General features: G+C 48.5%; 1 protein-coding gene across 1 annotated transcript in view; it reads left to right on the plus strand.

Annotated features, from left to right (window-relative positions):
* The first annotated feature begins 7,302 nt into the window (after positions 1-7,302).
* RIPOR3 (RIPOR family member 3) overlaps positions 7,303-17,640 on the plus strand; it is a 105,093-nt gene continuing 94,755 nt past the window's right edge. The window contains exon 1 of the mRNA XM_030825575.1: positions 7,303-7,719. Within this exon, the coding sequence (XP_030681435.1) occupies positions 7,717-7,719 (3 nt within the window). The 5' untranslated portion in view covers positions 7,303-7,716. The remainder of the gene's footprint in view (positions 7,720-17,640) is intronic.

Consider the following 17,640-nt stretch of genomic DNA (forward strand, 5'->3'; position numbering starts at 1 on the left):
GGTCTCACTTTGTTGTCCAGGCTGGAGTGCAGTGGCGTGATCTCGGCTCACCACAATCTTCACCTCCTGGGTTCAAGAGATTCTCCCGCCCCAGCCTCCCAGTAGCTGGGATTACAGGTGCACACCACGACCGCCCGGCTAATTTTTGTATTTTTTTAAGTAGAGATGGGGTTTCACCATGTTGGCCAGGCTGGTCTTGAACTCCTGACCTCAAATGATCCACCAGCCTCGGCCTCCCAAAGTGCTGGGATTACAGGTGTGAGACACTACGTCTGGCCGTGGGTCCTTATTTATATGTCTGTCTCCCACTGGAGTATTTCTTCCTTTAAAAAAATTTTTTTTGAGATGGGGTTTTGCTGTCACCCAGGCTAGAGTGCATTGTTCCATCACAGCTCACTGCAGGCTCCACTGCTTAGGCTCAAGATTCTCTTACTTCAGCCTCCTGAGTAGCTGGGACCATAGGCACTCGCCACCATGCCTGGCTAATTTTTTTTTTTTTTTTGAGATGGAGTTTCCCTCTTGTTGCCCAAACCGGAGTGCAGTGGTGCGATCTCGGCTCACTGCGACCTCTGCCTCCCGGGTTCAAGCAATTCTCCTGCCTCAGCCTCCCGAGTAGCTGGGATTACAGGCGCACACCACCACGCCCAGCTGTTTTTGTATTTTTAGTAGAAACGGGGTTTCACCATGTTAACCAGGCTGGCCTTGAACTCCTGACCTCACATGATCTGCCCGCCTCGGCCTCCCAAAGTGCTGGGATTACAGGTGTTGGCCGCCCTTGAGTATTTCTTCCTTGTTCTGGCCTCTGGGATGAATATTCCTGCCCTCTTTACATGGTGAGGACACTCTAGCATGGATAGAGGTGCAGAAATCATTTGACAGTGTGAGAAATGCCGCAACATTTGGAGAGTGTGTGCATGTGGAGGCTTGGGAGAGGGACCAGACCCTCTGGTTGCTGAGGGGTGGGAGATGAAAGCTGGCCCCTTGACTCACTGCAAGGCTTACAGATGCTTTGAGCTCTTGAAGTGCCCTCTGCACTCTCCAAGGACACCTCCATGGGGGAACCCTCATGGATGGTGAAGCTTCTGGGGCAATGGAGAGTGGGCGTGGGTGCTCTGGGACTTGCGAGGTCATTTAGAATCATCCCAGGCCAGGCACGGTGGCTCACACCTGTAATCCCAGCACTTTGGGAGGCCAAGGCAGGTGGATCACCTGAGGTCAGGAGTTTGAAGCCAGCTTGGCCAACATGGTGAAACCCCGTCTCTACTAAAAATACAAAAATTGGCCGGGCATGGTGGCAGACGCCTTGTAATCTCAGCTACTTGGGAGACTGAGGCAGGAGAATTGCTGGAACCCGGGAGGCAGAGGTTGCAGTGAGCCAAGATCACACCGTTGCACCCCAGCCCAGGCCGACAACAGGGAGACTCCGTCTCTCTCTTTCTCTCTCCCTCTCTCTCTCTCTCTCTCTCTCCATATATATATATATTTATTTAAAATTAGCCAGGCATGGTGGTTTCAGCCTGTAGTCACAGCTATTCAGGAGGCTGAGATGAGAGAATTACTTGAGCCAGGAGTTCAAGGACCCTGTCTCTTAAAAAAAAAAAAAAATCATTTCAGATGTCCCTGCTATTTGGCAGGCTATCTTGTAGCCCAGGGTCCACCAAATGCCACCAACTCAGGTCCCACCTTGACAACTTTGGCCATATTCATTTGCCACCTGGGCTCTTATGTACTTAATATTTGTATTTAAATTGACTCACGTCCTCCCTCCACAACTTTTCATTTTGACAAATTTCAAACTACAGGAAAGTTAAAAGAATAGTGCGAAAAACATCCATATAACCCCCTTAGCTAGATTCACCAATTGTTAACATTTTTGCCACAGTTTGCTTTTTCTTTTCTTTCTTCTTTTTTTTTTTTTTTTGAGACAGGGTCTTGCTCCATTGCCCAGCAGACCCTGCCCAGACACTGCCCAAGCTGAAGTGCAGTGGCGCAGTCATGGCTCACTGCAGCCTCAACCTCCCAGGCTCAACCGATCCTCCCACCTCAGCCTCCTAAGTAGCTGGGACTATGCCTAAGTTTTTTTTTTTTTTTTTTTAATAGAGGCAGGGTTTTTCCATTTTGCCCAGGCTGGTCTCAAACTCTGGGGATTCAAGAGATCCTCCCTTGGTCTCCCAAAGTGCTGATATTACAAGCGTGAGCCACCTCGCCTAGCCTACAATTTGCTTTCTATTTATTTCTCTCCGTATATACACTTAAAAAAATGTAGATTTATGGTGAGGGGCATTAAAGGTACTTAAATAAGCTTTCTTTCTTTCTTTCTGTTTTTTTTTTTTTTTGAGAGGGAGTCTTGCTCTGTCACCCAGGCTGGAATGCAGTGGCATGATATTGGCTCACTGCAACCTCTGCCTCTCAGGCTCAAGCAATTCTGCCTCAACCTCCAAAGTAGCTGGGCCCGCACCACCACACCCGACTAAGTTTTGTATTTTAAGTAGAGATGGGGGTTTCACCATGTTGGCCAGGTTGGTCTCGAACTCCTGACCTTAGGTGATCCGCCTGCCTCGCTCTCCCAAAGTGCTGGGATTACAGGGGTGGGCCACTGCAACCAGGCTTAAATAAGCTTTCTACTTCAGAATAGTTTTAGATTTACAAAAAATTTGCAACGATAGTACAGAGGGCTCTATCCACCCTCTATGGATTTCTTATTGTTTTTAACTGTTCATTGTACATTACTATGGTACATTTGTTAAGACCAATGAACCATTATGGATACATTATTGTTAATTTAACTTTATACTTTATTAGGATTTTGTTAGCTTTTCCCTTATCTGGTGGATTCATTTTTAAACTGAAAAAAAAAGAAAAAAAAAACCCCAAAAATAGAATGTTCATGGAAAACCATGATCAATTGCCAAACACAATTCTAGCTAGATGCTGTTAGCAGCAGAATGACCTAAGCGTGGGGCCTGCTTTCTCTTTGTTAAAAAGGGAGATTGGCCAATGTTAGGTGTTAAAGACAGGCTAGGTCAAGCTGAGACTTTCTCCTGCTCAAATGGCATTGAACCAGCATGGTCATAGGAGCGAAATGGCTTTCTCACTATGAGATTCAGTGTTTAGTGCCCAGTCTGTGTGTCATCTAAAGTCAGCTTGGGTGGCACCCCTTCGGGAGCCCCACTTTGAGAAACACTGAAAGGTCTGGCTGTGCCACATCCGAAGAGGGCTGGAAACCTGGACCTGAGGCTGCTGAGCTCCAAACCTGGAGCTTCCTTCTGCCCTGGAAGATGGGGTCAGGGCTGCGTGCCCTGATTGGTGGTGGTTGTGGGGGATGGGGGGCTGTGGGGAATGTCATTTGTCTTCTCTAGTAACTCCCCCAGCTGTTTTCCCAAAGCTGGCAGGCGTTTAACAAGTGATGGACAGAAAAAGCACACTGCAGAATTCTGTCCACAGCTCCTTGTCACGAACACAAGGGCCATTTATTTGCTCGTCCTGTCGGTGAGATGCATGTGGCCATACATTTAGTCAGTGAGGGGGTGGGAAGTGGCTGAAATGAAATGGCTTTCTCAACTGCCCTTTGCATAATGTCTGAACTTTTTGTCCATATTCATTCCTTGAAAATGCTTCAAAGTGGTTTTTGTGTTTTATTAGTTAGAGTAGGTGATATTGCTTCCTGAAACCAGGTCTTTGCTTTCCAATATTTATCTGCCATCCTCATTTCCAGGAAACTTCAGCCCACTACAAACTAACTCGACGGCTCTCCTGCCCTGAAGGAATTTCACTCTGGAATAAGTCACTGTTGGCTCATGGGTCTGGACATCTAACCAGAGGTGATTCAAACTAGAATGTTTGCAGAATTTCTGGGTTCACCCCTAAGGATTGCTCTTTCTTATTTCCTTCCTTCCTTTCTTTCTTTTCTTTTTTTTCTCTCTCTCTTTCCTTCTTTCCTTCCTTCCTTCCTTCCTTCCTTCCTTCCTTCTTCTCTTTCTTTCTTCTCTTTCTTTCTTTCTTTCTCTCTTTCTCTCTTTCTGTCTTTCCTTCCTTCCTTCCTTCCTTCCTTCCTTCCTTCCTTCCTTCCTTCCTTTCTTTTCTCTTTCTTTCTTTCTTTTTGGTGGGGGCAGGGGGTGTTCTTTTTTTTTTTGGGACAGGGTCTCCCTCTGTCACCCAGGCTGGAGTATAGTGGTGCGATCTCACTGTGCCTGTAATCCCAGCTGCTCAGGAGGCTGAGGGGGGAGAGTCGCTTGAACCCGGGAGGCAGAGGTTGCAGTGAGCTGAGATTGAACCACTGTACTCTGCCTCCTGAGCTCAAGCAATCCTCCCACCTCAGCCCCCTCAAGTAGCTGGGGCTACAGGTGAGAGCCACCACGCCCAGCTAATTATTTTTTTGTACTCTTTTTTTTTTTTTTTTTGAGATGGAGTTTTGCTTCTGTTGCCCAGGCTGGAGTGCAATGGTGCAATCTCAGCCTACTGCAACCTCCACCTCCTGGGTTCAAGAGATTCTCCTGCTTCAGCCTGCTGAGTAGCTGAGATTACAGGCATGTGCCACCACTCTTGGCTAATTTTGTATTTTTAGTAGAGACAGTGTTTCTCCATGTTAGCCAGGCTGATCTAGAACTCCTGACCTCAGGTGATCTGCCCTCCTCGGCCTCCCAAAGTGCTGGCATTACAGGCGTGAGCCCTCGCACCCAGCCTTTTTTTTGTTCTTTTGTTAAAGATGGGGTTTCACCATGTTGCCCAGGCTGGTCTTGAACTCTTGAGGTTAAGCGATCCGTCCGCCTTGGCCTCCCAAACTGCTAGGATTACAGGTGTGAGCCACTGTGCTCAGCCTGTTTCTTTCTTTCTTTTAATTCTTATTATTTTATTTTATTAATTTAAAACATAGAGACAGGGTCTCACTATGTTGCTCAGGCTGGTTTCAAACTCCTGCCCTCAAGCAGTCCTCTCACCTCAGGCTCCCAAAGTGCTGAGATTACGGGAGCATGAGCCACTGCTTCCTGCAGAATGCTGTTTATTTCTAACCTGACCTATTGTAGAATTTTAGTCAGTCCAAGGAAGCAAACGGTTGGGATGAAATTTTATCCATATAGGGGTGCAATGTCCCCAAAGAAGATAGATGGGTCAGGTGCGGTGGCTTATGCCTGTAATCCCAGCACTTTGGGAGGCCAAGGCAGGTGGATCACTTTAGGTCAGGGGTTAGAGACCAGCCTGGCCAACATGGTGAAACCCCATCTCAACTAAAAATACAAAAATTAGCCAGGCATGGTGGCGGGCACCTGTAATCCCCGCTACTTGGGAAGCTGAGGCAGGATAATCGCTGGAACCTGGGAGGTGGAGGTTGCACTGAGCCAAGATTGTGCCACTGCACTCCAGCCTGGAAAACAGAGCGAGACTCCGTTTAAATAAAAAATAAAACAAATTTTTTAAAAAGAAGGAAGATGGTTGGGACAAAAGTAACAGACCAATCTATTTTCACTTTTAGAAATGAAAGGATTACAGGTAAAATTGTCACTCCCAAACTCTATTCCCAGAGGTAGAAACTCAGTTTGGTTTACATCCTTCCAGCCTGTCTTGCTAAGTGTTTCCACATTGTTTCATTTTATGTGTGTAAAGGGGGAATGTTACACAATCAGCATTCTACCAAATGTATCATGCTGACCCCCTTTTCACTCAGTAATACGTCTTGGAGACCCACCTCTGCTCTTCAATACAGACATAGCTCTTTTAAAACTGCTGGCTCAGCTGGCACAGTGGCTCATGCCTCCTAGCACTTTAGGAGGCCAAGATGAGAGGATCACTTGAGGCCAGGAGTTTGAGTCCAGCCTGGTCAACGTAGTGAGACACCATCTTTATTTTTAAAAATAAAAAACAAAAACAAAACAAAACAAAAACCTTGCTGCCTCATCCCAGCCTGGGAAACATGGCAAGACCCTGACTCTACAAAAAATGTTTTTTAAAAATTAGCCAGGCATGGTGGGTCACATCTGTGGTCCCAGCTGCTTGAGAGGCTGAGGCAGGAGGATCACTTGAGCCCAGCAGATGGAGGTTGCAGTGAGCTGAGATCACACCACTGTACTTCAGCCTGGGTGACAGACAAGACCCATTGTCAGGAAACAAAAAACTGCTGCCTGATGTACCATATCTTTCACATCTTGTTCAAGCAGTCATTATTGGACGAGTATTTCAGTTATTTCCCATCATTTCCTATGATAAGCAGCTCTCAGCAAGCATCTCTGTGCCTGTCTCCTTGTGCACAGGCATAAGCCATGTACTGGCTGGTAGGAGACCCTCATCTGTAGTTTTCAGAGGTCTTTGCCAAATTACCCTTCAGAGTCTGTGTGTGTGCTTTAATGGGGAGGGGTGTCCGTTCCTGTTCTTTGGTGCTGTTTATTTCTGGTTTCTTTTCCACACTAGCTGCAGAGTGGAAAGGAGCCAAGGGGAGGGAGAGAGAAATCCGTCTCTAGGTGTTCCAAGGCCCTGGATGTGCCACAGGGCCGGCCTCCCCTCCTGAGGCGGTAAATGGCTGCTTTGTTCTTGGGTCTGTCCCTGAGCAGAATCAGGACGCAGAGATGTGTCAAGTGGACAAAAGAAATTGTGCACATCACCAAGCCTGGATCCCACCCCTTGACCTGGAGAAACTGTTAACTTTGTAGGAGTCACACACACACCAGTGTGATGGGGCAGGTGGCGAGCACCCACCCCGAACCCTGAAATAATTAAGTTATAAAAAAAGAAAAAAAAAACATAACAAAAGAGCCTGACCCTCACTAACGGATGTAAAGGAAAGAACCAAGCTGACTCTCATTCTAGGAGAAGTGGGAGGCGCAAAGGGGGAAAGGGGCTTCGGGGAAACCCAGGACGGAAGGAAGGGGTGTGCAATGGATCAGATCTGGACTGGAGGGGGACAGATGGGAAAGGGGAAAGAAAGGAGGGAAAGGAGAAAGAGTGAGGAAGGGGCTGGAGGAAAGTGACAAGGTAAGAAGAGGAAGGAGAGGGCTGGAGGAGGGAGGGGGTGGCCAAGAGCAGTTTAGGAGGGGTAGGCTGAGTCCCAGTCTGTTTGTGATTAGCACGCAGCCTGGTGCAGAATGGAGTAAACAGAAACTTCCAGGCGTCCCCTCCGCCCCTCTCTGAGGCAAAGCAGAAATCAGATGCTCTGTGATTAATCGTGGAGGATTCAGGACACGACCACAAACGCTGTGCGGACTTGAAATTAGCTGCCTTTTCCCAGTCCCCTTGCCAAAATGGGAGTGGGGGGTGGGACGTGAAGGGGTGGGGGCCCCGCCTGCTGGGGGCCAGCATGGAATTCCCCCCGGCAGAGCTGGGAGTGACACTGACAAGCAATCGGCCGCGTCCAGAGCAGCAGGCGGCATCCGGGGGGAGCGGGGCCGGCTGGGGGGCCCCAGGAGGGCTTCCTGGAACCCCAGCTCCATGGCCGCCTGCACCCTGACACAGGCCAGATAAGAGTCCCGGCTGCATTATCAGAGCCCGGCAGGACACCGGCCTCCCTGCACCAGAAGGAAGACTAGGGGTGCAGCAGGTCCTCAAGGCGATCTTCCCAGAGAGCGGGACCAGAGGCTGGTGGCCAGTGTGGATGGACTTTGCAGAGCCCTAGCTCGAGTCCGGGAGTCCCGGGCCAGATGGGAGCAGACACTTGCTGGCGGCGATAGAGAAAGTGAGGCAGCTGCAAGGAGGGCGGTGGGACTGCACTTGAGTGTCCAGACCTGCTCGATGGTGAGTGTGAAATGACTGCTCCCCATGTGTGCCGTGACGCCGCCTTGTGTGGACAGACCTATGGAGCTGGGGGTGACGGGAGGAGGCAGCCCTTCCTCACAGGCCACCTGGAGCTCCCAGGGCCGGAGGAGGGAACCTGGGTTGAGGCTGAGATGGGATGGTGGTATCGTGCTGTGTGGCCTTAGGCAAGTTATTTGCCCTCTCCAGGCCTCCATTTGTCCATTTCTAAAACAGTGGTTGAACTAGGTGATCTTTAAGAGATTCTCATGATGACAGCTATGCCTTGTGCATCTTCTATATGCCAGGCACTGTGTAGGCATTTTTGAAGCGCTGGCTCGGGAAATCCCGGTAAGCCCCCTGTGGGGTAAGTATTATTGGTGTCCTCATTGTACACTGAGGAAACAGCAGCTGGGAGAAGCGAAGTGACTTGCTGAGGTCACACAGCCTGTCAGTGGCAGAAACGAGAAAAGACCTAGGTTTTTCCGACTTTGCTTTGGCTAAACTCTCCTGCACACCCCCAGTATTCTGTATTCTGTGCTCCATGGTTCTGCAATTACCCCAAGCAGCAGGGGTGAAGGAGAAGGAGGTATGGATGGAGCATTACCTGCAGGAGGGAGGCAGAGGTGGGACAGAAGGAGTGACAGGCTGACACCGGCAAGCAGCCTTTTACTCTCTAAAGGATGTGTCAGCCCAGGGTGGAGGCTGGCTGCCCTGGGATGGGGCAGGGGCTCCAGGCTTGAATGACAAGTGCCCAGTGCAATTTCCTAGATTTGCTGCCTTGTGGTAGGAGGCTCCTGGGGGCATGAGAGAAGAGGGTTAATATGTCAGAGGGGGAGAGAGCTGGGGGCAGGGAAACTGGCATATGCCTCACCTAGGTTTTGTTCCAATTTTATTTTGCCTTTGCAGAAAATCTGTTTCGAATCACTCTGGGCCCGTGCAGTGTTTTTGGATGAAACAGAATTGTGAAACGCATACAGCGCTTTCCACATGCCTCCCCTGGGGGGAATCACATATTAATATTATCGTAAGCTATTTGCATATATATCCCTGCAGCTGCGGCTGGCAGCAGCCAAGAGATAAGAGACAGATAAAGTCAGCTCGGGTCTCCCTGGCACGGAAAGGGAGGGTGCAGGTTACACTTAAGGGCCAGGAAACACACAGCAGGTGGGGAATCCCTGGGGTTCCAGGCATCAGGCCAGAGTGAAAGGTCCTAGCACCCAGATGTGGCCTTTTCTTTTTTCTTCCCTTGGAAAATTCCATCCCGAAGCAGCTCTGTACTGATCCAGGCCTCCTTTCCTTTCAGGGACTGGCTGTGAACCCCCCACCACCCACCGTGGGGACAAGTCAGCCCTGAGTTGTGGTCTCAGCTCTGGGAGCAACTTGTCCAGAAGCCCCCCCAGTCCCAGGTAAACCGGGACAATTGGTCACCCTACCCAGTTCCACCCTGGATTTTCTTTGTGACCTTGAGCAAGTCACTTCCCTTCTCTCAGCTTCCTCATCTTTAAAACAAAGGGATTATTTTAGGAAACCTCTAAAATCTCTCTGCAACCCTGAGATTCCATGAGTCTGGTTGAAAAGCGCTTAAGCTCTGAACTGGGTGAGGGTGTCTGAGAGTAAGATGAAGTTTGGAGTGAGGCTGGGCGCGGTGGCTCACGCCTGTAATCTCAGCACTTTGAGAGGCCAAGGCAGGCGGATCACGTGAAGTCAGGTGTTTGAGACTAGCCTGGCCAACATGGTGAAACCTCATCTCTACTAAAAATACAAAAATTAGCTGGCTGTGGTGGTGCATGCCTATAGTCCCAGCTACTCGGGAGGCTGAGGCAGGAGAATTGCTTGAACTGGGGAGGCAGAGGTGCAGTGAGCTAAGATCGTGCCACTGCACTCCAGCCTGGGCAACAGAACGAGACTTCATCTCAAACAAAACAAAACAAAACAAAACAAAACAAAAAAAAGAAGTTTGGAGAGGAGGAAAATCTCCCCACCACTTCCCTAGAGAAGTCCAGGATGGCACTGGAGGAGGTGGGAATGAAGGTGGACTTGGGGAAAAGGGCTGATGGCCTGTGGTACCATCTGCACGGGTGTCAGTTGTAACAACCCTATGGCCCTGCAGCTTCTGAGGTGCCTAATGGGTTGTTGAAAGCGTATCATGATTTTGTGGCTCAGCGTTTGTGCTAAGTGATTTGACCCAGATGCCTACTGGTTGCTGAGGTTTTCCCCATTAGAACCTCAGTGCTCCCCCAGGGTCCCCCAGTTCTTCCTGGGGAGCTCCAAAGGAGTTTTCATGTGCCTTTGTGAACCAGTCTCTTGTTTTATTCATCCTTTCTGCTTCCTCTTTCCTCTGAGGCCATTTGGAGACACTTCCCTGCCCAGCACAGCAGCGTCCACGGTGCCATCTCTGTAAACTCCCAAAGCTTCCCACTGTTTAGTGCTTGAGATACCCTGGGTTCTGGGCAGATGTGAAGAGAGTGGCTTCCTCCTCAGTTGGGTGATATTCTTTGCCATGTTTTCCCCACACAGAGGTGTGCTGGAGTCAGCTTGTACCAGCTTGTGAAAGCTGATTGTCAGATTTTCAGGAATTAGGTGAACGGGTTGTTAAACACAGCCATTGTTAAAAATTAAATTATATGAACTTACAATTAAATAAATTCTATGAAAAACAAAGGTAGTCAAGGCTGAGTGTGGTGACTCACGCATGTAATCCTAGCATTTTGGGAGGCCGAGACAGGAGGATCATTTGAGCCCAAGAGTTTGAGACCAGCCTGGGCAACATAACAAGACCCCATTTCTACAAATAATTTGAGAAAAAACTAGCCGAGTGTGGTGGTGCGTGCCTGTAGTCCCAGCTACTCAGGAGGCTGAGGTGGGAGGATTGCTTGAGCCCAAGAGGTCGAGGCTGCCATGAGCTGTGATCTCACCATTACACTCCAGCCTGGGCCACAGAGCAAGACACTGTCTCAAAAAAATAAAATAAATAAACAAATAATTAGAAATTTTTTAGAAAGGAAAGTATTAACTGGCATTTCTGAAGATTTACACTCCTTTATCAATTGTAGCCATAGGTTGATTACAGATTTTGCTGGGGGCAAAAATCAACAAAACTGCTACCTGTGAGTGAAATGATTATATTACATTTACAAAAAAAAAAACGGTATTGCAAGTTTTATTTTTATTTGTAAATTGTGTGCTGCACATCCTTTACATCAATACAATTTTTTTTTTTTTTTGAGATGGAGTCACACTCTGTCGCCTAGGCTGGAGGACAGTGGCGCAATAATGGCTCACTGCAACTTCCGACTCCCAGGTTCAAGCAATTCTCCTGTCTCAGCTTCCCAAGTAGGTGAGAGTACAGACGCCTGCTACCATGCCTGGCTAGTTTTTTATATTTTTGGTAGACACGGGGTTTCACCATGTTGGCCAGGCTGGTCTCGAACTCCTAACCTCAAGTGATCCACCCACCTCAGCCTCCCAAAGTGTTGGGATTACAGGCATGAGCCACTGCGCCCAGCCTACATCATCACAATTTGTAATAAACTGAAGTATATGTGTGTGTGGATATGCAAATATATGTAGTCGCCCATGCACACCTGTGCACCACACACTCACTTTCCCTTGGAGAGCTGGTTGCTAAACCTTTGCCAGACACCACTGGTTCCACAGCATCTATGGTTGTATCTGGGTTGTCAAAAATCGTCTCCTGAACACTCCTCAGTCCTCTTCCAAAGGAATTCAGACCCCAGGCACGGGCCTTGGATGCAAATCTTTCAACTTCCTCCTCTCACTTAAACCAGCAGCCAAACTCCTCTCTCTTGCCCGAAGCATTGGAGTGGATGCAGAGCAATCTGGTGGGGTAGAGATCCTGTCTACACGAGCAGCATCCGGGCCCCAGCTCCACCAGCGACAAAGGCCCTGGGACGCACTCTCCATTGTGTCCACTGTGTCTGCATTCGCAGGGCGTTTTGAGCCCTTCTGCAGCAGCTCCCGATTAGTCCTGTTCGTTTCACGTCTCTCTCCTACCGTTCTTTGTTTTCATGCACAGCGAATGATGCCCTAACAGAAATGGCATCTTGGAACAAGTCAGAGGAACGGCTAAGCCAAACCTATAGGAAAGTTCAGACAGCTTGCTATTTTTAGAAACTCTAGGAGCCAGGTGGGCCCTATCCAATTCTAAGAGCCTAAGCCAGCAAGCACGAGAGGAAAATATTTCTCATTCCCAAGTTCCGCTCTCTTATAGTCCAGGCCAAGGAGGCCCAGCTGGGACATTAGCTAAGAGAAGCACAACTGCAGTACAAGAGGCGAACCATGCCCACAGCAGTTTAAAAGAGAACTAAAAAACGTGCACTTTTTTTCTTTTTTTTAACAGAGTCTCGCTCTGTCGCCCAGGCTGGAGTGCAGTGGTGCGATCTCAGCTCACTGCAATCTCCGCCTCCTGGGTTCAAGTGATTCTTCTGTCTCAGGAACTCCCAAGTAGCTGGGACTACAGGTGCCCGCCAACACACCTGGCTAATTGTTGTATTTTTAGTAGAGACGGGGTTTCACCATATTGGTCAGGCTCGTCTCGAACTCCTCACCTCAGGTGATCTACCCACGTAGGCCTCCGAAGTGTGCTGGAATTACAGGCATGAGCCACTGTGCCCGGCCCCAAGCATGCATGTTTTATTGTTTTGCGAGGTAGGAAGGGCGCGCCTGAGTTTAAACCTCAGTGTCTCCTGTACTCACCCTGGGCCACCCCTGTTAAGAGCCAGGCGTCTATGCTTTCAGGCCATTCACTCACCTCATTCCTATTTTTTTCTTTTTCATGTAATTTTAATTTTCAAAAATGGGACCATTCTATACATTTTATTCTGCATCTTCCTTCCTGGAAGGAAGTCCTGGATACCTACCAACAGGTATCCTGGACATTTTTCCATGTGAGCCCATGAAGACCTAAAACATTCATTTTAATGCCCACATCACAGAAGTCCTAGAAGAGCAGAGTTTTTTTTGTTTGTTTGTTTGTTTTTTGAGATAGAATCTCGTTCTGTCACCCAGGCTAGAGTGCAGCGGCGCGATCTCGGCTCACTTCAACCTCTGCCTCCCAGGTTTAAGAGATTCTCCTGCCTCAGCCTCCCGAGTAGCTGGAATTACAGGCACATGCCACCATGCCTGATTTTTGTATTTTTAGTAGAGACGGGAGTTTCGCCATGTTGGCCAGGCTGGTCTCAAACTCCTGACCTCAGGTGATCCGCCCACCTTGGCCTCCCAAAGTGCTAAGATTACAGGTGTGGGCCACCGTGCCCAGCCTATTTTAAAAAAAATTCTATCCCATCAGGCCAGGCGCAGTGGCTCATGCCTGAATTCCCAGCACTTTGGGAAGCCGAGGCAGGTGGATCATGAGGTCAGGAGTTCAAGACAAGCCTGGCCAAGATGGTGAAACCCTGTCTCTACTAAAAATACAAAAATCAGCCAGGCGCAGTGGCAGGCTCCTGTAATCCCAGCTACTCGGGAGGCTGAGGCAGGAGAATCGCTTGAATTTGGGAGGCGGAGGTTGCAGTGAGCTGAGATCGCACTGCTGCACTGGGTGACAGAGAAAGACTCCGTCTCAAAAAAAAATTCTATCCCATCATTAGCTCTTAAGAAGGGCTCAGTTTGGATGGCCATGTCTCTACTTTATAACCAGGTCTCAAACTTTCTTGACCCCTAAACACTCAAATAGAGCCCAGCCTCTCCCACTTTCCAGCAAAAAAGAAATTCTACACTGGACGTGGTGGCTCACACCTACAATCTCAGCACTTTGGGAGGCCAAGGCAGGAGGATCGCTTGAGACCAGGAGTTCAAGACCAGCCTGGTCAACATAGCAAGACCTTTGTCTCTACAAACATATTTTAAAAAATTAGCTGGGTGTGGTTGCATGCACCTGTGGTCCCAGGTACTCGGGAAACTGAGGCGGGAGGCTCACTTGAGCCCAGGAAGTTGAAGCTGCAATGAGCCATGTTTGTGCCACTGCAATCCAGCCTGAGTGACAGAATGAGACACTATCTCAAAAACAAACAAAGAGGAACAAAAAAGAAATTCCGTTGTCTCCCCTGTCAACCTGCACCCAGAAGCTGACAACCCTGTGTCACCTCCGCTCCCTCCACCCTAGTCCTAGCGGCCATGGTGTCTCTCTCTGCACTATTGCAGTTGCCTCCTCACCGGTGTCTCTGCTTCTCCTCTTGCCTCCCTCCTGGTCTACTCTCCGTGTGCAGCCAGCAGTGTCCTGTTAAAATGAAATTAGATCCAGTTCCTTCTCTGTTCAGGACACCTCCTATCTACAGCCCTGGTCCCACCTTGCCCAGAGCACAGGCAAAGTCCTCACCATGGCCCACAAGGCCTGCAGGGCCCGGGCCTCTCTAACCTTATCTCTCCTCCTTCCCACTCCCCACACTTGCTGTTCTTGAGGTCGGGTACAGTCCTGCCCCAGGACCTTTGCAATCACTTTTCTCTCTGCCTGGGTGCTCATTCTTCAGATATCCACGTGGCCCACTTATTCATATCGCCCAGGTCTTTACACAAACATCATCTTCGCAGTGAGGCCATCCTGACTCTCCATTTAAAATTACAGCCTTCCTTCACTCCCTGGTCTTCTTCATCCCTTTTCTGGTTTATTTTTCTCCTTACCACACACGTCTCATCATCTAACATACATATATATTCTTATTTTCTTAAGTGTCCCCTGCTGGAATGTGAATTTCCTGAAGGTAGGGATTTATTTTTTTTTGAGATGGAGCCTCACTCTGTTGCCCAGGATGAAGTACAATGGTGCAATCTCGGCTCACTGCAACCTCTGCCTCCCGGGTTCGAGTGATTCTCCTGCCTCAGCCTCCCGAGTAGCTGGGATTATAGGTACACACTACCACGCTTGACTAATTTTTGTGTTTTTAGTAGAGACAGGGTTTTGCTATGTTGGCCAGGTTGGTCTTGAACTAGTGACTTCAGGTGATCCACTTGCCTTGGCCTCCCAAAGTTCTGAGATTACAGGTGTGAGACGCTGCACCCGGCCTCCTCTAGAATTTTAAAAAAGGACCTCAAGTAAGTAGAATTGACCAGGTGTGGTGGCTCACACCTGTAATCCCAGTACTTTGGGAGGCCGAGGCGGGTGGATCACCTGAGGTCAGGGGTTTGATACCAGTCTGGCCAACAGGAGTAGAGACAGCCCGTCTCTACTAAAAATACAAAAATAAGTCAGGTGTGGTGACACAAACATGTAATCCCAGCTACTCGGGAGGCTGAGGCACAAGAATCACTTGAAGCCAGGAGCTGGAGGTTGCAGCAACTGAGATCTCACCACTGCACTCCAACCTGGCCAATGGAGTGAGACTCCGTCTCAAAGAAAAAAGAAAAAAGAAAAAGTAAGTAGGATTGAATGATTCATAATTCCATAATGACATACTGAAAGGGCACCTGAACAGCTCCACCTACCCTTCCATCTAACAATCTCTTTATAGCTATTTATAAAATGATAAACGCCTGTGAACCCATGGCCCTGCCTGCGTGCTGGAACTCAGACAACCATTTTATATCAACTTCCGAACTCTTTTCCCATCTTGCCTCCCTCCCTCTCTCACTGTGGTAGTAGCTGCTATCTTGAATTCTGTGTTTAGCTTTCCCTTGCCTTTCTAAAAATTGTGGTAAAAAACATAGAATTTATCGCTTTAGCCATTTTAAGGGTACGATTCAGCGGCATTACACACATTCACAATGTTGTGCAATTATCAGCGCCATCCATTTCCAGAACATTTTCATCTTCTCAATTTCCCTTGCTTAAAAAAATAGTTTTATCATCAGGCACAGTGGCTCACGCCTGTAATCCCAGTACTTTGGGAGGCCAAGGCGGGAGGATCACCTGAGGTCAGGAGTTCGAGACCAGCCTGACCAACATGGAGAAACCCCGTCTCTACTAAAAATACAAAATTAGCTGGGTGTGGTGGCACATGCCTGTAAACCCAGCTACTAGGGAGGCTGAGGCAGGAGAATTACTTGAACCTGGCAGGTGGAGGTTGCAGTGAGCCAAGATCACGCCACTGCACTCCAGCCTGGGTGACAAGTGTGAAACTCTGTCTCAAAAAAAAAAAAAGTTTTATCACTTACATGTATGCCAAAATAATATATCATTTACTTTTACTGCTGTTTGAACTTTACATAAAGATATATCTTGTCTTCTGGCACATACACGCAGACACACACACACACACACACACACACACACATATTTTGAGGTAGGGTCTCACTCTGTCACCCAGGCTGGAGTGCAGTGGTGCAATCTCAGCTCACTGTAGCCTTGACTTCTTGGGTTCAGGTGACCCTCCCACCTCAGCCTCCCTGGTAGCTGGGACTACAGGCGTGCACCACCACACCCGGCTACTTTTTTGTAGAGATGGGGCTTTGCCATGTTGCATATTGCCCAGGCTGGCCTTGAATTCCTGGCCTCAAGCAATCAGCCTGCCTTAGCATCCCAAAGTGGGATGCCCGGGAGGTGGGGATTATGGGTGTGAGCCATGGTGCCCAGCTCCTGGCACTTACATTTTTATAAATCATTTTGTCGCTAAAATTCATTGATATAATTGCATATCACTTGTTGTTCATTCACTTTGCTGTGTACTATTCCATGGCCTACCAGCATTTATTCTTCCTGTCTATGACCACGTGGGTTGTTTCCATTTGTCAGTTTTGTTTGCTACATGCACGGTTCTGCTTTGAGGGTTCTTGTACTGTCCTATTGCACACATACAGGAGTGTGTCTCAAGTATGTACCTGGAAGTAGAATGGCTGGAATATGAAATCGTATGCTGAATTATCTTCTAATGGTTGTGCCAATTCACAAGCCACCCTCTACACATGGCATTTGTCAGATGTCTTACTTTTTGCCACCTGAATGAGTGGAATTTCCCCTACATCTTGACTGACACCAACGATGGGGCTGGAATGTCCAAAAGGCTTGAATGGGCTGCGTGTTTGTGACGTCCCACATCTTTGTGGCACAGCTTCTCCTGCAGGAGAGCCAAGCCTGGCAGCTGTGCTACAGAAAGGAACACATGGGGTAGGGATTACAGATCTGATAACGTCAACTTTTCCTTCCTCCCCTCCATCTTCTTTTATTTGGTCTGGTTATCACCGCGTGTGGGAAACGGTGTGGTGGGGAAGGGGCGAATCCTTGGTCCGTGACAGGCACTGTTGCATGCACTTTACAGATATTGCTATTAATTATTTACCTCTCAGATCCTGCAAATGGAGGTGCCCTTAGAAGCCCCACTTTACAGATATGGAAACTGAGGAACAGAGAGGTTAAGTGACTTGCCTGCAATTACACAGGGAGTAAATGGCAGAACTGGGTTTGAATCCAGCTCTTCTGGCTTCCTCCAAGGTTTCTGCTGCCTTTCAGTAGCACCTGCAGTTAAGGGTTGCAAACTCCTCTGTCCTACAGACTTGGATTCAAACCCTGGATCCCCTACCACCTCACTCTGAGCAGTTACATCACATCTTTGAACCTCAATTTCTCTAAAATAAAAAAAGCTATCTTTTCCAGAAGCCTCATTATATGTTTTTTTTTTTCTTGTGCCTTATTGTTTCTTTTCTTTCTTTTTTTTTTTTTTTTTTTTGAGACAGTGTTTGGCTTTGTCGCCCAGGCTGGAATGCAGTGGTGCAATCTTGGCTCACTGCAGCCTCCACTTCCCGGGCTCAAGCAGATCCTCCCATCTCAGCTTCCCAAGTAGCTGGGACTACAGGCATGCACCACCACGCCCAGCCAGTTTTTATTTTGTGCAGAGACTGGGGTCTCACTTTGTTGATCAGGCTGGTCTCAAACTCCTGAGCTGAAATAGATTCACCCGCCTTAGCCTCCCAAAGTCCTGGATTAAGGTGTGAGCCACTGTGCCAGCTATTGTTTCTTGTTAGGTTATATGCCCC

This window comes from Nomascus leucogenys, chromosome 13 (genome assembly GCF_006542625.1).
Source record: "Nomascus leucogenys isolate Asia chromosome 13, Asia_NLE_v1, whole genome shotgun sequence".
NCBI classification, from domain to species: domain Eukaryota; kingdom Metazoa; phylum Chordata; class Mammalia; order Primates; family Hylobatidae; genus Nomascus; species Nomascus leucogenys.